Source organism: Hippocampus zosterae, chromosome 2 (assembly GCF_025434085.1).
Source record: "Hippocampus zosterae strain Florida chromosome 2, ASM2543408v3, whole genome shotgun sequence".
Taxonomy (NCBI): domain Eukaryota; kingdom Metazoa; phylum Chordata; class Actinopteri; order Syngnathiformes; family Syngnathidae; genus Hippocampus; species Hippocampus zosterae.
Window position 1 is genome coordinate 16,420,346 of NC_067452.1, and position 22,628 is coordinate 16,442,973.

Below are 22,628 nucleotides of genomic sequence, written 5' to 3' on the forward strand. Positions count from 1 at the left end.
TTTAGAGCAGGGGTCACCAAACTTTTTGAGCGTGAGAGGTCCTTCATGTGTCCTGATTGTGTGAAGGACTACCAAATTGATACACATCTAAAGTAACATTTGTCCAAATTACATTTAATAATATTAGAATGTGTTATTTTTCATACTTAATGATTTTTATTGTCAGGCTCTGATCATCTTAAAGATGTCTCACACTACTGTTCGTGTTTGCATTTTTAAAACATAATTTCTACTAGCAAATCACAATCCTAGCACTGGCAGCCCGTCAGTGCTAGGATTGGTGTGGTCCTCATGGGCTACCTGGTAGCCGTGGGCACCACGTTGGTGACCCCTGTTTTAGAGCGTCTGTCAATACTCATCTAAAGTATACACTTTGGGCACTTCATATTTATGGCCCCTAACTTATGCTGATCTAGCAGCCACACAAGCATTGATTCCCAAATGAAGCCTACCGATGACACTTTTGGCAAACGAAGTCCTCATGAGGGTTGCAAGCCCCAGATCGCCTATTTTTACGGAACCAGTGGGGCCCGTGATGAAGATGTTGTCACATTTGAGATCCCTGTGCACAATGGGAGGGGTTCTGGTGTGCAGGAAATGAAGACCCTTCAGGATTTGCCGACACCAGCTCCTCAGCACCTTGGGCTTCATCACCTTAAAACGCTTAAGGTACCTGCACACAGAGACCGTTTCAGAAATATCGACATGGCAAATATTGCACAGAAAATGGAAAGGTAGAGACAAATGAGGAAAATAACATCCAGTCAGCATAAAAGTAACATTTCAAAGACAACTAATGGTGTTGTGTGTGCTCCCTCTTTCTTTGACGCAAATGCAAAAGAATAAATGTAGTTACCTTTGACACCGGAAGGCAACTATTCATATCTTTGCAAAGGGTTCATTTTCATATGTTTATTGTAATGGCCACCGAATAAGAAATAACACAGTAGTTGATTTTAGATGAAAAAACATGACACCTTAATATGCTGTCATGACAAGTGATAAGTGATAGCAAGAGGCTGCACCAACGTTTTGAGTGTTCCCGAGGTCATGAGTTCAGTGACGAGGACGATGCACTTCTTGCCACGGAGTACAGACTCCCACGAGTCGTAGAAGCGCACAATGTTGGGATGCTGGAGCCCCTTCAACATTTCCGCTTCTTCCTTGAAGCGCTGCTGCTCCGCCTTGGTCAGCTTGCGGTCCTGAGAGGAAGGCGACATGCGGATGACATGGATTGCAATCCATAACATTTGAACCCAATTCCCCTTCCCTCCAGCAACGATGTCTTAACTAAGTTAAAAAGAATGGAAGGAGGAGGGGCACGCTTAACCTTGTGATTTACCATCAAACCAATTCAACACACTAAGTACAATGCATTTGTACTTAGGGTCTACACACCTCTGACCCAATGCCAGGTTTTTGCGATATAGAAAAATCAGATAGAGATAACTGATTTCAAAAGTTTTTACACCATCAATGTGACCTAGAATTTGTACAACTCAGTCGAGTAAAATTAAACAACTGTGATGATGTGGGTGCTCAGGCGTATTGACCAAACAAAAGTTGGACTAGTCGCCGGGCAATTGCAAGCAATTAAACATATTTAAAGGTGAAAAAAAGAACCCCAGTGTATCTCAGTTTGGTTTTATCAGTGATCGGTGACAAAGCAAAATGCTGTTCGTATTCGTGTAATAACTAGATGGGGGGGGGGATTATTTTCATAGGCATAATTTTTCTGAAGTCTGATTGTAATTTCCCCATTGCGGGACAAATAAAGGATATCTTAATACCTTCCAATGAACCTTTTTTGATTGTTTTATGCAAAAATCAAACAATAACAATATTTTAAAGATCATCTTAATTGTATACGTAATGTCTCACATAACAGTAATGGTAGGATTAATTGCTGATCTTTTTGTCACACAGCATCTGCTCTATCTTGTCATGACGATGCACTGATTTGGAAGGCCTCTAGATGCCAGTAGCCACATAGCGTTGCACCAGTCCCGAGGTGGCACCTTAAGGTTTTGTTCCAACACATTTGTGTCCACTAAAGAGGATGGGGCAGGTATCCAATCTACTCACACGATAGCAACAATTATTGGGAAAAGTGATGTTCCGTTTACTTGAAAGATGCAATTTGTAGGGCACACTGAGCACCATCCCCCCAACCCCCAATAAACAAAGCAAGGACCCTTTTTTATCAAGTGCAGCTACCCTGGAAGTCTTGTCAAAAGAGCACTACGTTGATGAATATGAGGACGAGGTCATGACAATATTTTAATGCAAATCCATCAAACACTGCTGTCAAAGCATTTGAAATGTCGCAAGAAATCCCAACATGTGCGCTGTTCTATTTTTAGATGTCTCACAAGCAGCCGTTGTTGACCGATTAATCCGTGAGTACAGAATCCAAAGAATTTCAGCTCATTGGTCAAGGGCTCAAATGTCGGACATTTGTGAATAGTCTTATGATAATGAAGTGCATTTTCCACCGCTATTGTAAGCACCAAAATCCAACAGACCTGTACTCAGAATATGTAAGAGGCAGATGGACAACAGCACTCGTGGCATAAACAGGCCTCCCTAAAAATAGACGTAGCTGTAATCGAAAAGCTTTCCACCGATCAATGATATCATTTCTTTAGCCAGGTTTAAACAAGTCTAGCAAAGGAGGCTCACACAAAACAGGTCTGAATTGACTGTAATGTAATACAGGAATGACTCGCTTCCACATTTCCTCCTTTCTGTGCTTCATTTTGGCCATTTCATTCAAAATGCATTCAGTCTCCTTTTGTGGAAGTACTGCTGAAAACAGTGCAGCGCTGCTCTCCACATTGGAAAGTCGCTTCAACAGAAAGCCAGGCTGCTCTTTGTTGCACTATTTATGGTGAAGAATACGTCGCAGCTCACCGTCACTCTTGGCCTCAGCAACTACCTTAGGTAACGCTTTTGTAAACGTGGCCGCCTAAGTTCAAATGCGTCAAAACTGCCTGTCCCCCCCACCTGCGATCATCTTTTAGTCGTTTTGTCAGTGATTGCCACACCTGTTTGGGTGCTTGTGACCACTGAGCGCCTTGCCAGTCAAAGCATGATCCCGACTGTCAAGCTCAAGACGAGACAAGAGTGTTCGACTGCAGCCTCGGCATTTACAGTACTGCGGCTCCCTTGTGCAGCATCAGGCCGTCTTTGAGTCTGCGCAGTTCATACAGAGTTCAACTCTGACGAGACAGAAAACGTTCTCCCCCATCCGCATCCAACTGCTGCTGTAAAATGAAATCAAATATTTGGCACCATCTTTTTGTTAATGACCTTTTTTATGTTGTGGATCATGAGACATCTGCCTCAGCAGGTCAAACTATACGCGCATAAGGCAGCCTCAGAAAATACCCGGGAGAAGTTGAGGGGCTGTGCGACAACGCACCCCGATGGCTTTTCGGCAGATGAGGTCAGTGCTTGTGAGCACTAAAACGTCTATTTTGGAAAATACTGTGTGAGTTATAAGATGTCATCAGCATCCAGAGGGATACTTGTGGGTTCCATGTTTGTGTTGATCGTCATGTGAATTAGTAACATGAGAAGATAAACAAGGCAAGTTCATAAAAGAGAAGCTTTGTTCTTAAGTCCCTGGTCCAATTATGGTACATTTGATTCCGTAATGTGCAAGTAAGTATCCGGCATTTGGCAACCCAAGGTGGCGGGTGGTTGGGATTAGATTACTAAACCACGACAGCGCTCAGTAACAGGATAGAAAACTGGAAAAGGGCTAGCCCACATGCCAGATTAGAAGGCCAGGCCACTAGGTCAAGTTCACTAAGTACATGAACTAGAATAACGATCTCAAGGGCCCACTGTGAATTGATTGAATTTGCTAAACAAATATGTCACTAATCTAGTTGTCTCTGGATCTTCAATGCAATTTTATATTGATTCTTGAAGTATACAAGTTTTCATATGCTAATATAAAAATAAATAAATAAATAAAATACTTCGGCCTCACAGTGCAGAGGTGCAGAGCTTGATTCTGGCTCCGGTCTTCCTATGTGGACTTTGCATGTTCTCCCCGGGTACTCCAGTTTCCTCCCACATTCCAAAAATATGTATGGCAGGTTGATTAGGCACTCCGAATTGGAGGTGTGATTGTGAGCGCGAATGGTTGTTCGTCTCTGTAAAGTCTGTCGTGCGACTGACTGACGACCAGTTCAGGGTGTAGTCTGCTTTCTGCCCTAAATCAGCTGGGATAGGCTCCAGCACCTCGAGCATGAGCGGTGTTGAAAAATGGATGACTGGATAAAACCAACGGTGTGTGATTCTTTAATTTGGGGATATAAACTCAACTAGACAAATGGGCTGCAGGTTTTCCACAACAAGAAGTATTCATTTGATCACATTGCACTGTGAGGAAGCCTTACAAGCATGCATGATAGTAAGGCTGGGGAAGAATCTTGTGAAGAATAAAATGGATACAAATAAAAAGGTGCCATCCTGTTAGATACACCAGTAGTAGTGATACAGAGTGTGACCTTGGTTGTCCTATGCTTTGGCTTTTCAGTCCTCACCAGCACCGATGAACATCCAGGGTATGGACATAGAGAGGGTGACCTCCTACAAGTACCTAGGTGTTCTTCTAAACAACAAACTGGACTGGTCTACTAACACGGACACCCTGATTAGGAAAGGACAGAGTCTTCCTACTCAGGAAACTGAGGTATTTTGGGGTTCAGGGGTCACTCCTCAAGACTTTCTATAACTCGGTGGTGGCCTCGGCCATCCATGATGGCATTGTCTGCTGGTCAGGCAACATCTCAGCCCGGTACAGAAAGACTGGAGCGACTGGTCAGGAAGGCCAGTTCTGTCCTGGGCTGCTCCATCGATACTCTCTAGGAGATGGGCAACAGGAGGATGCTAACTAAGCTAAAAGCTATGATGGACGGTCCCTCCCACGCCCTCCAGCCCGCCCTGACAGCACTTGGTAGCTTCTTCAGCCAGAGACTGTTACACCCGCGCTGCAAGAAGGAGAGATACCGACGCTCGTTCCTACCGACTGCTGTCAGGCTTCTGAATTTAAAAAAATTAATTAAAAGATGTGGGCGGCCCGGTAGTCCAGTGGTTAGCACGTCGGCTTCACAGTGCAGAGGTACCGGGTTCGATTCCAGCTCCGGCCTCCCTGTGTGGAGTTTGCATGTTCTCCCCGGGCCTGCGTGGGTTTTCTCCGGGTGCTCCGGTTTCCTCCCACATTCCAAAAACATGGCAGGCTGATTGAACACTCTAAATTGTCCCTAGGTGTGAGTGTGAGTGCGAATGGTTATTTGTTTCTGTGTGCCCTGCGATTGGCTGGCAACCGATTCAGGGTGTCCCCCGCCTACTGCCCGGAGACGGCTGGGATGGGCTCCAGCACCCCCCGCGACCCTAGTGAGGATCAAGCGGTACGGAAGATGAATGAATGAATGAATTAAAAGATGTGAAAAACAATTGTAAATAGCACTGCGACCTTATCCATATTTGTATTTATATTGCACTTAATTGAACGGTGTTTGGGTTTTTTTTCTTCTTTCTTCTTTCTACCCACAATCTTGCTGCTGTAGACGGTAAATTTCCCCAGTGTGGGACAAATAAAGGATATCTTATCTTTTGACCATACCCCCAAATTTTGTCCCAGTTTTCGTGTTTGAAAAAATTCATTTGCCTGCATAAAACAGCGACTCATTTCCTGCACTTAAGTGAGGAACTCAAGGGCTGGATGTCACACAATTTCTTGAATTTGAATGAATAATTAACAGATGTGATGGTGTTTGGTCTCAATGAGCCTTCTACATCCCAACCTGACGTCTTGTCTAAAGCAAATTGTCAGATTTGGGTTTTAATTTGAACGGTAATTTTAAAATGCACCGTAAAAATTGGTGCTGTCTCCTTTTCATTTCAGGCAGCTAGCTTCCTGCACTCAACAGTAATCGATATCTTTCTTGTTTGGACTACTGTAACACACTTTATTTTGGAGTCAGGCAGCTCAACCTCAAGTGGGTCCAGTTGCTCCAAAATGCTGCTGCTTTCCGACAAACTAGAGCTTGTAGGAGGGAGTACATAGTTCTAACTCTGGCTCCGTGTACATTTTAAAGTCAAATTTGTATTCATTATGCAGCGCTTTGTTTAAAATGTGTGCCCTATAAATAAAACTGAGTTGAGTTATTGAGTGTGACTGCTTAATAAACGCTAGTGGGACCAAATACAGTTCTACGAGTGCCCTGCGATTGGCTGGCAACCAGTCCAGGGTCTACCCCACCTACTGTCCAAAAACAGCTGGGATAGGCTCCAGCGTGCCCTGCAACCCTTGTGAGGCTGAGCAGATCAGAAAATGGATGGATGGATGGGTTCGCAAGCTCCAGGCTTAGGGATGTCCAAATATGTCAGGTCCGATTGGATCGATTGGGTTCAGCTACAGTGCATTGCATTTTGTTACTAAATGTAGGCTTTCATCAATACTATGTGACCAGATGACCTCAACTAATGCAAATGGTTCCTGGGTGCCCCCCCCCCCCAAAGAGGATTTTCTGTTTCTGGATGGGAGGTCTAAACCAGGGGATGTCATTCCTTTTTGTGAACTATGTGGGCCTGTGAAGCCCTTTGACAAACTTTCGTGGGCTGTAATAAAGTCGACTTGAGAACCAACAAAATTAATCTTATACTTTTATTCTCTATCTTCTTAGCTTTAGCTTCTTGTCGCAGATTTTTATCCACACTAAATCAGCAATAAAACCAAAAATATGTTCTCTTGTAAACAAGAAGCCTTTTGAGAACCTTTCTGCCAAAGCATTTTTTGGAGAGCATGAGGTGCAGATTACACGATGACAAAACTAATCCATGTACTTAATGGCCTTAAAGGGAGTGTACAGTATGAGCTGTGTTGAGCTGCTCTGGTCTGGGACAGCTGGGTTGAACCAGTCTGCTTTCTGCTGCCGCTGGTATGCTGTCTGTGCAGGGCTTTTGTTCCAGCCTGACAGGTCCCCGCTGTAATTAACTCCCTGAATCACCCTGCATGCTCACTCACACATACAGAAATTATGGATAGCGAGAAAGCGAAATGGGGCAAGGCAGATAGGCAAACACATGACCGGAGCATACATTTTGTTGAAAAAGATTTTCTGCAACTGAAAAATGTTCGCCACCAGCTTGCATAACTAAAACCTCTTCTACCATATAATTCGGTATCTGTATCTTTCGAATTTACAAACAGGACACCACACCATACCCTGTTGCCCTGTTTCAGTAGTTTCAGTAGTGCGACCAAGGGTGCACACTCAGTTGTTCTACTATAGTATGAATCATACGGTGACAAACTCACACTAACCACCGACATGACATTATAGGCAACTCGCAAGCCACTCCATTCAGGAAGTCCAAATATGGGTGTAGTTTCCGAGCCCCTTAAAGGAGTCCTGTATGCTAAAGTAAAAGTACGAAACTAAAGCTGACTTTATTTGTGTCACAAATCTGTATTCAGTGATTTGTTCTACTTTGATATATAGGTGGTTTGAATTTTGGGGGATAACATATCAATATCATGTAACTTGCTTTGATCCGAGGTTTTAGACAGGTGTGATACTGGTTTGGCCACCGTGTGCATGTCTGACGTTGCTCATTGTGGTCCAAGGGATGCTCAGGGAGGTTGTGTGAATGCTCAGACACATGGAAATTTGGAGGGAACATTCATTACCGCCACATTATGGCCAGCAGCGGTACTCAAAGCCAACACTTTGAATTTCCCATTCATACGTTTTTGTTACACCCTGAAATTATAGTTTGAAAGCCAGTTGAATTTTTTTTTTTACCAGCATCTTCTTCAAGGGCATATCCACTGATGGAAAATGTAAAGGTGACATTTGACTCTCCTGTTTTCAGCCTGTGGAATTTCACAAAAAGAGGGAGAAGAAATACTGTAAGACCAAAGGTGTCAGTACCGTGAACTTTAATTGCTACTCCTTCATGCGGGGTTTCCCCCTGTCTTCCGCATCTTTGTAGACAGAGGAAGATAAGCAAGGTGCTCGGATGCACGAAAAGCATCAACTTGTAAATGGTCTTCATTACTTTATGTAATCCTTTGTTAGTTGTCCGCATCACTGTGAGTTAATTATAATTTTGCTGTCATCAATCTGGCTCGCCCAAGCACTCATCCAAATGTCACTGTGCTTTGGAAGGGCTTTGGTAATCAAGAGTAAATGGTGCAGCTCATGTGGCCAGAGTGTTATAGTCAATGTGGCGCTGGATCCAACAGAACCAAGCCTTGCTGTGTATGCGTGTGTGTGTGTGTGTGTGTGTGTGTGTGTGTGTGTGTGTGTGTGTGTGTGTGCGTGCGTGTGCTTGAGTTGCCCCACTGTAAGAATTAGCTCAGCAACAACTCCTTGGGAGGAATGCCATCATAATCTTTCATTTGGCTCATCTCTCTCCCACTCTGTCTTGCAGCTTTTTTTCTTCTCACTGTTGTACTGTTTCTCTCACACTCTCAATGTGTTTTCTCTTTCCCAACATCCTGCCAACAGAATACTTTACATGAGACTAGAAAGTCATTTAAAACAGGCGCTTTCCAACCAACTCTTATATAAGTGACAATACACGCTCGCAGCAAAAGCCACAGGCATCGTTTACTCATTGATAATGGCTGAAATTAAGTCTAGCAAGGTGTGCTGAAGCCAATTATTTTGCGAGATGCTGAGACGGTCCAGTTTTCACTTCCACATGGCTTATCAAAAGGTTTGTGGGCATAAAAAGCTGATGTAGCAATCGACATTTTCACTCGTGGCTCCTTCATGTCAAATCGTTCAAACAATTACATCAGATGGTGTTTCCAAAAATGCTGCTCAAAAGAGATTGAGAATCCTTTCAAGCAGGAAGTAGCAACTTACTGGAATCAATGCGGTAACAGGGTTTAACAAGGTTGAAAATAGGCAACGCTTGTGTTCAGTCATTGGCGTGACGACAGGCCACCATCAACGATCATGACAGTGAAACACACACTGCACAAAAGGTATTTTGGAGTCTTTTTCTGCTTAGAATATGTACATCACAAAAACCTCTGGTGGCTATTCCACCACCACAAAATGGAAAACGTGTCACCGAAAGCCAAAGAAAGAGCAAAGATTTAATCCACTGATTCTGGTTAAACTGAGGTCAAGTGGTGTGCGCTGATGGATCACAAGACACGATGTGTCAGTTGAGCGTCGGTCTACTCTCTTTGTGTTAAGAGCTTATTTTGGCAAAAGGTCAATTGATCTCACACTGAAATTAGAATATAATTTTATAAGAACTAATGAATCATTTTCTTTGTATGATTCTTGTAACGTTATTGTGTTTGTTTTTTAAGCTATGGGCTGGGCCTCTACTGTGGTGAAAGTACAAGAATCTGCGTAGAATGAGGGTCGGGTTTCTGATATTTTATGTCTTTACAATTCAAGCTAGCTGCTAGTTGCCAGTCTAAAAGTGATGTGGAGGATCAGCACCAAACCAAATGCACAAAGCCAGTAGTCAAATGAGGGCGGCTGCAACAACACTGCCTTCTATTGTACTTTTGATTCTCCTCCGCAAGAATGTCTCCCACTACTCATGTTAACTACATGTTCCATGTCTACATTATGCTGCAGCTTTCATTTGCATCTCTTGCTTCAAGGCATTAGCCTGGCAACAATGCTTGCGTTTGGTTTGTGTCGCATGTTCAAAGTGCCCCAAACAATGTATTCATCATGGCTAAAAAAAAGGTTAACAATAATGTCCCTTTTAACTGTAAATGATTAGAAAATACACTTTTGAAACAGCGCAAAGCTTAAGAAAAAATTGTCGCGGACCTCCTTGACACCCTGAAGTCCTCTTTGGCATGCTGGGATGTCAAGGTTTCAAAGGAAGAACTCCTGGAAATTCAACTCACAAAAGAGAACAGGGTAACTAGGCGCCTGCAATGCCGGGGGGGGGGGGGGGGGGGGGGGGTGTCACCTTTTTTTTGTGTCACTGTCTGACTCATGCTTGTGCTGACGTGATCAAATGATTTGTTTGCATAATGCCACGTGGACACAGTAATGTCCAATTTTGATGGGTCTTGTGTGAAAGACAAATAGGAAATAAGAAAGGCAAATAAATCCTGGCTCTAGCGTGACATCCCTGATTTGCAGTGTTGTGTCCAAGGACCGGCAACCCGAGGCCAAGGCCAAGGCCAAGGACTTGAGAAATTTTCCGAGGCCAAGGACCAAGGAATTGCTTCCGAGGCCAAGGCCAAGGACCAAGGACTGATTTTGAAACTGAGGCCTAGCCGAGGACATGTATAAAACAATGCTATCATGCCACTTGGCAGGTCTTCATGATTTGCAACACCCCTCCGTCATAACCCTTTGCACTCCCGAACGCTTGAATGAAGTGTTTATATTCAAATAGTAGAACAGTCAGGGTACGTGTTATTTATACTGAGAAAAACAAAAATAAAAGCATATGATATACATTTATGAATTACTGTTTTAGTGCAGTAGTTTCTTAATATGAAGTAAATCAACACTCAACAGGCATGACATGGCACGGAACACAAGTTGAGAAATGACTGCATAGAAGTCAATCACTGACTGCAGAAAAAGCGGTAATCTCTCAGTGATCATTTTACAGTTTACCGGCAGCGAGTCCATGGGACTCGCTGATCAGAAAAGTATGAGTGCCATTATGCATTGAGAGAGTCCCAAATTTCGAATTCTCAATCAATCAATCTCATATCAATCAATCTCATATCAATTGCATATGATAACAACACAAACAACAACATACAATTATAAACAAATGCTGCAAAAATGTAAATAATTCAGGAGCAGGCCTGAGGATGTCGGAAATTCATGGTAACCATTTTTCGGTTCTGTCGGATTACCCAATGGGAAACCCCGATAAACGTTCATCATGGGAAACCATTTTTCTATTTTGACTGATATTGATAATCAAGAATTCCGAAACTCAAACGTGTAATGTTTCAAGGGTCAATGTTTGAAAACTATGCATTAACAATGAACATTACATCAGCAGCTGTGTTCTCCAGGTTTATTCCAAAAATTAAATGGATTAAAAACTGGTGTACTCATGTGGCATCATCAGAGTATTTTTTCCAATCTCACACTGCAAGACGCCTTCTCATTAAGGCCACTCCTATCCTGTCTGGAAGAAATCAAAACCTGGATGGCACAAAATTTCTTGAAATTCAACGAAAAGAAGACAGAGGTGATATTGTTTGGTCCCAGTGGCCCTTGTACATCCCATCCTGTAGACTTGGGCCCCCTGTCTCCTTATCTGAAATCAACAGTCTCAAACTTGGGCCTTAAACTGGACAGAGATTTCAAACTCGATCGGCAAATTGGTGCCGTTGTTAAATCCAGCTTCTTTCACCTTAGACAGCTGGCCAAAATAAAACCTCTCCTCTCACATGAACACTTTTGAGACAGTAATTCATGTCTTTGTCACATCCCGGCTCGATTACTGCAATGCCCTTTACTTTGGAGTCAGTCAGTCCTCCATTAAGCGCCTTCAGCTGGTCCAGAATGCCGCTGCTCGCCTCTTGACTAGCACTCGTAAGAGGGAGCACATAACTCCTACTCTGGCATCCCTTCACTGGCACCCCATTCATTCTAGAGTTATTTTCATGATCCTCCTCTTTGTTTTCAAATCTCTGAATAATCTTGCGCTACCTTACATCTCTGAGCTCATCCGCCCCTACACACCTGCCCGGCGCCTCAGGTCTGTGGACCAGACTTTGTTAGAAGTACCAAGAACTAAACTGAGGCTCAGAGAGGATCGAGCCTTTTCTGTTGCTGGTCCCTCTATCTGGAACTACCTCCCACTGAACATCCGGCAAGCCTGCTCGCTGCCCATCTTCAAAGCCCTCCTCAAAACTCACTTGTATTCTTTGGCATTCGACTCAGCATGACTTAGATTTGACCGGCAATCCAAGGCCAAGGACTTGACTCCCAGGACCAAGGACTTGACTCCGAGGCCAAGGCCGAGAACCAAGGACTGCCCCTCTGTCCTCGAGCCAGTCCTCGAGGCCAAGGACCGGCTCGAGAAACACATCTCTGCTGATTTGCCAATTTTACAGTTTGAAAGGGACTTACTGGACATTAGAGCAATCAAGTCAAGCCCAACCATTTGCAGGGATAGGGACCATGCCCTTCTGGGAATAGTAAAAAAATGAGTGAATAAGTAATACCATTTCAATAATGCTTAAACTACAGCTGTCAGTGGCAAATATTTTTTTTAAAACGGATAAGCAAACATTTTTTTTTTAGTCGTCACCTTACCGTGGTGGAGGGGTTTGTGTGTCCCAATGATCCTAGAAGCTAAGTTGTCTGGGGCTTTATGCCCCTGGCAGGGTCACCCATGGCAAACAAGTTCTAGGTGAGGGGCCAGACAAAGCACGGCTCAAAGACCCCAATGATGATTGCAATAAATGGATCTAGGTTTCCCTTGCCCGGACGCGGGTCACCGGGGCCCCCCTCTGGAGCCAGGCCTTGATGTGGGGCCCGTTGGCAAGCGCCTGGTGGCCGGGCCTACACTCATGGGGCCCGGCCGGGCACAGCCCGAAGAGGCAACGTGGGTCCCCCTTCCCATGGGCTCACCACCCATGAGAGCGGCCAAAGGGGTCGGGTGCAATGTGAGCTGGACGGCAGCCAAAGACGGGGACCCTGGCGGTCCGATCCTCGGCTGCAGAAGCTAGCTCTTGGGACATGGAATGTCACCTCTCTGGCAGGGAAGGAGCCCGAGCTGGTGTGTGAGGCAAAGAATTTCCGACTGGATATAGTCGGACTTGCCTCCACTCACAGCCTGGGTTCTGGTACCAGTTCTCTCGAGAGGGGTTGGACTCTCTTCCACTCTGGAGTTGCTCACGGTGAAAGGCGCAGAGCAGGTATGGGCATACTCATTGCCCCCCGGCTCAGTGCCTGTACATTGGGGTTCACACCGGTAGAAGAGAGGGTTGCCACGCTCCGCCTTCGGGTGGGTGGACGGGTCCTGACTGTTGTTTGTGCATATGCACCAAACAACAGCTCAGCATACCCACCCTTTTTGGAGTCCTTGGAGGGCGTGCTGGAGAGTACTCCTGCTGGGGAGTCCCTTGTTCTGCTGGGGGACTTCAATGCTCACGTGGACAATGACAGTGAGACCTGGAGGGGCGTGATTGGGAGGAACGGCCCCCCGATCAGAACCCGAGTGGTGTTTTGTTATTGGACTTCTGTGCTCGTCACGGATTGTCCATAACGAACACCTTGTTCAAGCATAAGGGTGTCCATATGTGCACTTGGCACCAGGACACCCTAGGCCGCAGTTCGATGATCGACTTTGTAGTTGTATCATCGGATTTGCGGCCGCTTGTTCTGGACACTCGGGTGAAGAGGGGGCGGAGCTGTCAACTGATCACCACCTGGTGGTGAGTAGGCTCCGATGGTGGGGGAAGATGCCGGTCAGTCCTGGCAGACCCAAACGTATAGTGAGGGTTTGTTGGGAGCGTCTGGCGGAATCCCCTGTCAGAAGGAGTTTCAACTCCCACCTCCGACAGAGCTTTTCCCATGTTCCGGGGGACGCGGGGGACATTGAGCCCGAGTGGACCATCTTCCGTGCCTCTATTGTTGAGGCGGCCAATCTGAGTTGTGGCCGTAAGGTGGTTTGTGCCTGTCGTGGCGGCAACCCCCGTACTCGCTGGTGGACACCAGCAGTAAGGGATGCCGTCAAGCTGAAGAAGGAGTCCTATCGAGCCTTTATGGCCTGTGGGACCCCAGAGGCAGCTGACGGGTATCGACTGGCCAAGCGGACCGCGGCTTCGGTGGTCGCCGAGGCAAAAACCCGAGCGTGGGAAGAGTTCGGTGAGGCCATGGAAGCCGACTTTCGGACGGCTTTGAGGAAATTCTGGTCCACCATCCGACGTCTCAGGAGGGGGAAGCAGTGCACCAGAGGCGTGTCCTGGTTGACACGCCTCTGCAACATTGCGTGGTCAACAGGGAGAGTGCCTCTGGATTGGCAGACCGGGGTGGTAGTCCCTCTTTTTAAAAAGGGGGACCGGAGGGTGTGTTCCAACTACAGAGGGATCACACTCCTCAGGCTCCATGGTAAGGTCTATTCAGGGGTGCTGGAGAGGAGGGTCCGTCAGGAAGTCAAGCCTCAGATTGAGGAGGAGCAGTGTGGTTTTCGTCGCGGCCGTGGAACAGTGGACCAGCTCTACACCCTTAGCAGGGTCCTTGAGGGTATGTGGGAATTCGCCCAACCAGTCTACATGTTGGGGTCCTCCTTGTGGGTCCTGGCCTTGCCGTGGCAAGGAGGCTTGTGTGTTCCAATGATCCGGAGAGCGTTACCGTCTGGAGCTTGCTCCAGGTAGGGTCTCCCTTGGCGGGCCGGTTTTCGGGGAGGTTCCAGACTAACAAGGTCCCAACGGTGTGTCGGTACGCCGCTGAGATGGCAGCCCCATCATCCGACTATCCTGCAGAGGGCCAACAACCCACTCAGGAGAAATTAATTGTTACGAAACCGACCAGAAGAAACCAGACTGCCCAAACCGAGACAAGACATAGGAACGCCCCCGACCAACGAGTACGGATTGACCTACGCCTGAAGAGGCGCATTGCCACATGGAACGTCCGAACGCTTCTTCGGCTTGGAGCTCCTTTACTGCTGTCCTTGGAGCTCTCCCGCTACAAAATCACCATGGCGGGTCTTTGTGAATCAAGATGGCAAGGCAGCGACGAAATTACAGCAGGAGAACACAGCTTCATATGGAGTGGCCCTGAAATCCGGACGGGCCTCCATGGAGTTGCGCTGGCCATGTCCAAACATACACGGCAATCACTTATCAGCTGGATCCCAATTAATCGACTCCTGTCTGCACGGTTCCTCCACAGACATGGCAAGATGACAGTCATCGTTGCTTATGCCCCCACGGAACTCGCCGATGATACAGTGAAGGACACCTTCTTCGACCAACTCCATCAGGTCGTTAGCCAAACCCCACCACATGACATCGTCATCATCCTCACGGACGCCAATGCAACCTTCTCTTCTTCCTCCAGAGAAGGACCATCTCACCAAACCCCCACACAACCCATTGGCACCACCTCTGTCGATAACACCACAAATGATAACGGCAAACGTCTGCTTCTCCTCTGCCATTCAAATAACCTCTGTATCACCGACACATGGTTCCACCGCAAGCAGATCCATCACTGGACCTGGTATAGCCCTGATGGAAGAACCCGGAAGGCGATAGACCATATCATCATCTCCCGCCGCTGGCGATCCTCTGTCACCAACTGCAGGGTCTTCAGAGGTGCACAGTTGGGCAACACTGACCACCGCCTGTTGGTTTCCCAGCTAAGACTTAAAATACGACCAGACCCATCTATCAGGCCACAGCCACGCTTAATGTCTTCCAGACTCTGCGACCCCACCATCGCCTCCGCATATCGCCGCTCCATCACCAACGCCTTCACCGCTCTGGCCGTTGATGACATCGCAGACTGGGAGACTTTCAAATTAAAGGTCAACCAGTCTGCCCAGGACGTATTGGGAAGATCAAGATCTCTTCCCAAACAACCATGGATCTCACAGCCAACCCTCGACATCATTGACCGCCGCCGTGCTGCTCGCCTGCGCGGTGATATCACAGAGTACCGGAGGCTCAATGCAGCACGGAATGCGGCAATTGCAACTGACAGGGAGAGATACTGGGGAGAAGAGGCCGAACGCATGGAATCAGCAGCACAGCACAACGACCTTAGACAGGTCTTTCAAATGCTGCGCCAAGCCCGCATCGGACCACACATCAAGACCGCCCTCATGAAGGATGCCAGTGGAAATCGCATCACCACTGAAATAGACTGCCTTGAACTCTGGAAAGAGCACTTCAGCAACCTCCTTCATCACCCTCCAGTTCCCACCGACCTCCGTCTTGTCACTGCTGCCAACTCTACCACCCCCAACCCCAACTGCAAAACTGACCAAGTCACAATCGACGAGGTCAGAGCAGCAATAAAATCACTAAAAAATCACAAGGCCCCTGGAATCTGTGCCATCACCGCAGAGCTGCTCAAAGAAGGTGGTGACTCCATGGCCCAGTGGCTCACCCACATCATTAACCAAGTGTGGGTGGCAGAACAGCCCCCGCAGACTGGACCCGAGGCATCATCCTGCCATTCTGGAAGAGGAAAGGCGACAAGCAACTCTGCAGCAACTACAGAGGCATCTCACTGCTCTCCATACCCGCAAAACTGTTCACCCGGATCCTTCTCACCCGCGCCCTTCCCGCCATTCGAAGCCATCGCTGCCCCCAACAAGCTGGCTTCATGCCCAACCGGTCCACCATAGATCACATCTCAGCAGTTAGACTCATTGTTGAGAAGGTTAGAGAGTTTCGGAAGGACCAACATCTTTTTATTGCCTTCATAGATCTCAAAGCTGCCTTTGATACAGTCGACCACCTCTCCCTATGGAACATTCTGAAATACCTTGGAGTGCCACCCAAAATGACCACATTGTTCCAGCGACTCTACAACAACTCGGAGAGCTGTGTTCGTGTGAATGGGAAGGACTCAGAGTGGTTCCCCATTAACAGCGGGGTCAGACAGGGCTGCGTGGCCGCTCCTGATCTATTTAACTGTGTCATTGACCACCTTATGATCCGAGTCCGGGAGCAAATCTCAGGCGTGTCGCTCGGCAACTTCCACCTGACCGACCTTGAATACGCTGATGACACCACCCTGTTCAGCAACTCCCTCCAACACCTCAGCAGTGTCCTCTCCATATACCAAACAGAAGCAGCAAAGCTGGGCCTCCAAGTAAGCTGGCAGAAAACCAAACGTATGTATATCGGTGACGGACCCAACCCCTCCCCCCTGATTTTTGGCACAGACGAAGTGCAATTTGTCAACTCCATCATCTACCTGGGCTCCACTATTACCAGCAGCGGCGATCTCAAGCCAGAGATTGACCGCAGACGCGCACTCGCGGCCGCGGCAATGCAGTCACTGTGGCGGCCCCTCTGGCGCCACCACTCAGTGTCCCAAAAGACCAAGATACGCATTTATAACGCAGCAGTTCTTCCCATCCTCCTGTATGGTGCAGAATCCTGGCCATTAAACAAGATCCAGGCCAAGAGGATCGACGGCTTTGACAGCAGGTCACTAAGAACCATCTTGCACATCAGATGGCACCTCCATGTTTCCAACTCAGACCTCCGAAAACATACCCTTCAGCCCCCTGCATCCCAACTGGCCGCTCAGAGGCGCATCCGTTGGCTTGGTCATCTCCTCCGATTACCCCCGGAACACCCAACTCGTGCCATCTTCTCATTTGATCCAGCGACAGCCGGCTGGAAAAGGCCACGCGGCAGACCCCACACCAGATGGCTTGATGTCATCAGAGAAGATCTCAAACACCAGGGCCTTACCCTGGAGGATGCAGCGGACCTGGCCCATGACCGTGGTCATTGGCGGACCCTGGTGAAGCTGATCGGCTCTACGCACTGCGACGACCCAGCCGAATGAGACTGGGCCCCCGCATCGCAAGAGCATTATTATTATTATTATTAGTCTACATGTGTTTTGTGGACTTGGAGAAGGTGTTTGACCGTGTCCCTCGGGGAGTTCTGTGGGGGGTACTTCGTGGGTATGGGGTACCGAACCCCCTGATACGGGCTGTTCGGTCATTATACCACCGATGTCAGAGTTTGGTTCGCATTGCCGGCAGTAAGTCGGGATCGTTTCCAGTGGGGGTAGGACTCCGCCAAGGCTGCCCTTTGTCGCCGATTCTGTTCATAACCTTTATGGACAGAATTTCTAGGCGCAGCCGAAGCGTTGAGGGGGTCCGTTTTGGGGGCCTCAGTATTGCATCCCCGCTTTTTGCAGATGATGTGGTGCTGTTGGCTCCTTCAATCGGCGCTCTCCAACTCTCACTGGAGCGTTTCGCAGCCGAGTGTGAAGCGGTTGGGATGAAAATCAGCACCTCCAAATCTGAAACCATGGTCCTCAGTCGGAAAAGGGTGGAGTGCCCCCTCCGGGTCGGGGAGGAGATCTTACCCCAAGTGGAGGAGTTCAAGTATCTTGGGGTTTTGTTTACGAGTGGGGGTAGGAGGGAGCGGGAGATCGACAGGCGGATCGGTGCAGCGTCTGCTGTGATGCGGACGTTGTATCGGTCTGTCGTGGTGAAGAAGGAGCTGAGCCAAACGGCAAAGCTCTCAATTTACCGGTCGATCTACGTCCCAACCCTCACCTATGGTCACGAGCTATGGGTCGTGACCGAAAGAACGAGATCCCGGATACAAGCGGCTGAAATGAGTTTTCTCCGCAGGGCTCCGGGCTCTCCCTTAGAGATAAGGTGAGAAGCTCAGTCATCCGGGAGGGGCTCAGAGTCGAGCCGCTTCTCCTCCACATCGAGAGGAGCCAGATGAGGTGGCTTGGGCATCTGATTCGGATGCCTCCTGAGCGCCTCCCCGGTGAGGTGTTCCGGTCATGTCCCACCGGGAGGAGACCCCGAGGAAGACCAAGGACACGCTGGAGAGACTATGTCACCCAGCTTGCCTGGGAACGACTCGGGATCCCCCAGGGAGAGCTGGAAGAAGTAGCTAGGGAGAGGGAAGTCTGGGCTTCCCTGCTAAAGCTGTTGCCCCCGCGACCCGGCCCCGGATAAGCGGTAGATGATGGATGGATGGAAGCAAACATTTTAAAAAACATTTTGCAATTGATCATTTTTAAAAATTCTGTAGGTTTTATAACTAATTATTGTCAGTATGGTGACCAAAAGACAACATTTAAGCAAAATCACATGAGATGGAATGATGTTGTACTCAGCAACCTTTTAGAAACTTCCCTTCTGGTTAGGTCATGGTTTTCCATGTTTTTTTGCAAATGTCTTACTTTGATGAAACAGAATAGATAATCATGTTGTTTTCATGAAGGACTACAGAAAGCAGAAAATCATGACAGCTGAGGACTGAAAACAGTGGACTTGGACAATTTTAAGTTGAACAATAGCTCTAAACTGAACATTCGGCAAGCCTCCACGCTGCCCATCTTCAAAGCCCTCCTCAAAACTCACTTGTATTCTTTGGCACTCGACTCAGCCTGACTTAGATTTGTTCTTGGTTTTACTGCTTGGTGCTTTCTACCGCCTTTATTACCGATTTGTCTTACTGTTTATTGTGCATGTTAAATTGCTCCATGTACAGCACTTTGTATGCAGCGATGGCTGTTTGAAAGTGCTCTATAAATACTGTTGACTTGACTTGACTTAAAATATTATTTGATGAATAAACTAGTTGTAGATTAATTTGACAACCAATTAATTGTTTATTAATCGATTCATCTTGACACCTCTGGTTTGAATTGTAAATATTCTATGTATTGTATATTATATACTCTGATGCTGAAATTTCAATATAATTTTAAATTCATCTGACACATCACCTTAATAAATTAATTGCTCCATTGGTTTTCCAAAAATGTAAGAGAAGTGCGCATGTGCATGTGGCGCTCCTTAACATCCGATAACAACCCAGGCTAAACCTAGCTCCTCCCAGGCAGACAAAAATCAATTCAACATGCTTCCGAGAAAGTTCTTGTTAGCCAGAGCTTTGAATGTTTAGCACTTTAGTGTGTTATAAAATGAGCAGACCATTTTCAGAGACAAGCTCAGGATAGGTGCCACAAAACAAAAACATGAATTTGAGAATAGCGAAGGACTAATGGGCAAGGGTTCGTTGTAGAAAAGAGAAGTCGTGATACCTGAAGTTCACACCAAGCCACCTCCACCCAGGTTTCAGTGTCGAGGCCTTTGTAGACGGTCTTGAAAGCTCCTCTTCCCAGCTCAATATCAAACTTGAGGAACCTGCCTCCAGGAGACGTGGCCACAGCTTTCATCTCCGCCTCCTCCTCCTGCTCGCGCTCCCTCTCTTTCCCTTTTGGGGTGGGCGAAGAAGGAGGGCCATCCTTGCCAGGCTCCTGGTCACTGGGGCAGGATGGATCCTGGCGCAGGCCAGTGCAGGACACGGTTCCTTGCTGTTGGGCACTGCCGCTGAAGACTGGATCAAAGGAGTGAATATCAAGCTTGGGCGCGCTATGCGGAGCTTCTGCGAGAGCCACGTCATGGTCCTCCTCACAAAGCTCCACGCTCTTTCTGAAAAAGCGCTTCTCTCTCCTCTGACTTTTCTGGCCTGTGTCAAGCGGCAAGGTTGAGAAGAAGGTTTCAGGCGTGAGGCAGGCCACCACAGCCTCCTGATGAGCTTCTCCTGTCCCTCCATGCTCTTCTCCTGTCCTCCCCCAGCCCTGAGCCTGAGATGGGAGGATGTCGGAGGGGGTGCTGCTTGGCCTGTCCCTCTGTGTGTCGGCACCACCATGCTGCTCAAAGTCCTCTTCCATCTGTCCATCTGGTTTCTCCGACGAGTCCTCTGTGCCTGTGGGCTCTCCTGGGTCGGTAGCCATATTTTTTTTTCCTCAGTCCGCCGAGACCTCCTTTGTAGCGTTCCTCCTCTGTCAGTCCCCGTCTCTCTCTCACTAGACTTTTTTTTTCTGTGCTCAAACTAGTGACCCAAATCCACCTTCGTCCCTCTCTCGTTCAACATTTCTTCAACAGTGAGATCACCGGAGAGTGGTTTATGTCCTGACTTTCCTTTTAAGTATCTTCTACATTTTCTTCTAGATCCACTTGAGGTCACCAATAAGCACTCCTTCAAGGCCTTATGAAGACACTCAAATAGGGTATTTCCACAAGCCTGCCGGAAGGGATGGTGTCTTCCAGCGACTGTCTTCACCTGAAGCCTGCAAGACAACAAAAACAACACAGACAATTAAGATGCTGAGAAGCACCATCTTGTTATCAGGTAGTTGCAATGCAATACAGTCCATGCGAGCCTCTTTTCATTTCCAGTGGGATGACCATCAAACAGATCTGACAGAGATCTTTTTTTTCTTTATTCTCATTCAAAGTTTGAAGTCAAGATGGCGCCCGAGTAGGCAGCCGTCAGCAAGTGCTCTCATGAGCCTTGCTTTTTTTGTTGTTTTTGTGTTTCTTTTGTCACTTTGTGTTTGTTGTTACGTCGTGTGGACTTGATGTGGACCTTTTTCAGCATTTTTTGGCCACGACATTCATCAAGGAGGAGACTCTGTGCTTGGTGGTTGCGCCTTCTCGGCAGCATGGGTATACCAGCACTGTTTTTGACTGGAGGAATGTCTGCGCCATTTGACTGTCGTTGCTGGACAGTCCCGGGGCGCTTGTGTCTTGCGCCTGTAATGGGCAGCATTTTTCACAGCCCCGCTTTGTTCAGCGGAGAGATCGGTGCTGTTGAACGGTCTGCGGCTGGATGGATGGAGGTCTTGAGGAGTCGACGATGAGAAGAAAGGAGCGTTGGCGCGGAGTGCCGATGCGGATTTGGAGCTGGGAGTCGCGGCTTGGAGTTTGAAGCGGATTACGTGGGACAGGAGAAGTGAACTAATCTCTTTTCGTCAATGGATGCTACAGCTTTGTGTTTGCTTTCAAAACTTAGCTTGTAGCAGACGTGTGCACATTTTCAGCATGACGTCTCTGATCCACTGGAGAAAGGACACTTTGATCCTCTCCTCTTTCATCTAGAACTGCTTCAGACAACAAAGTGTATGCAGAAAATTGGTGAAGATTGAACGACTGTCTGTGTCCTATGTGTTGTCTTATGTTTTTTTTTGTTATTTTGACTTCAAAATGGCGCCGCGAGAGTGGCTGCCTTTCCAGCAGCTCCTATATTTTGTTGTTCTACTTCTTACTTTCATAACTTTGCTGCTGTGAATTGGGAATTTCTCCATTGTGAGACTAATAAAGGTTTTCTTATCTTATCTTATCTTATCTTATCAAAGTTTGTTTGATCTGCAACGCAAAGGTGGTCTTGTCAGAGAAAGAGAATCTGGAGCACCAGGAGGAGCATTTTCAAATGGTTCAAAAGCTAGTGCTGTTTCTGTATTGAACACACTACAAAAGTGCACCCATGCCTCCCTGGGTCAGGTCTCCCACTAAGGGAGTGATATCCTTTTTTACAAACTCAATCTTGACTTGTATCTAGTTTATTTTTCTGTTTTATTCATGTCAGTGACCATTATGGCTGTTGCTCATCATGGCACCATTGTCCTGACTGTGTTGATGTGATCGTGACACTGGTACGGGGTAGTGTAATGTTGGGCATTCATTCATTCATTCATTCATCTTCCGAACCGCTTTATCCTCACTAGGGTCGCGGGGGGTGTTGGAGCCTATAAATAGGCTATATATATCACAATATACGGTCATCCCCTTGCTATGTCGCGCTTCATTTATCGCGGTTTCAGTACATCACTTTTTTTTCACAGTACTATATTTATGAAAAAATAATAATGCCGAATGACTCAGAGGTTTTGCACATGCCTGTACGCATGATTTGTTCCTGGCGCAACGTCGGCCAATGACACCACAAGTGAGCTGATTAGCTGTGCATCTTCGCACCCCCGCCCAGCACCTTCCTTTGTATCTCGTCACTCTGTTGAAGTTATTTTCATTTAAGGTACTCGTACTTTTACTCGGTTATCTCTTCCTTTACTAGACTGGCAGCAGTTCTATTCTGATCATTAAATATGGACGAAGAACTA

At 47.2% G+C, this 22,628-nt stretch overlaps 1 protein-coding gene across 19 annotated transcripts in view; it reads right to left on the bottom strand.

Moving 5' to 3' along the window:
- si:dkey-151g10.3 (serine/threonine-protein kinase WNK3) overlaps nt 1–22,628 on the bottom strand; it is a 62,225-nt gene that overhangs the window by 29,368 nt on the left and 10,229 nt on the right. For all 19 annotated transcript variants that reach the window (XM_052058402.1, XM_052058401.1, XM_052058399.1 and 16 more), the window contains exons 2-4: nt 19,767–20,798; nt 1,030–1,202; nt 453–673 (exon numbers count right to left, since the gene is read on the bottom strand). In XM_052058402.1, coding sequence (XP_051914362.1) covers nt 453–673; nt 1,030–1,202; nt 19,767–20,462 — 1,090 coding nt within the window. In that variant the 5' untranslated portion in view covers nt 20,463–20,798. The remainder of the gene's footprint in view (nt 1–452; nt 674–1,029; nt 1,203–19,766; nt 20,799–22,628) is intronic.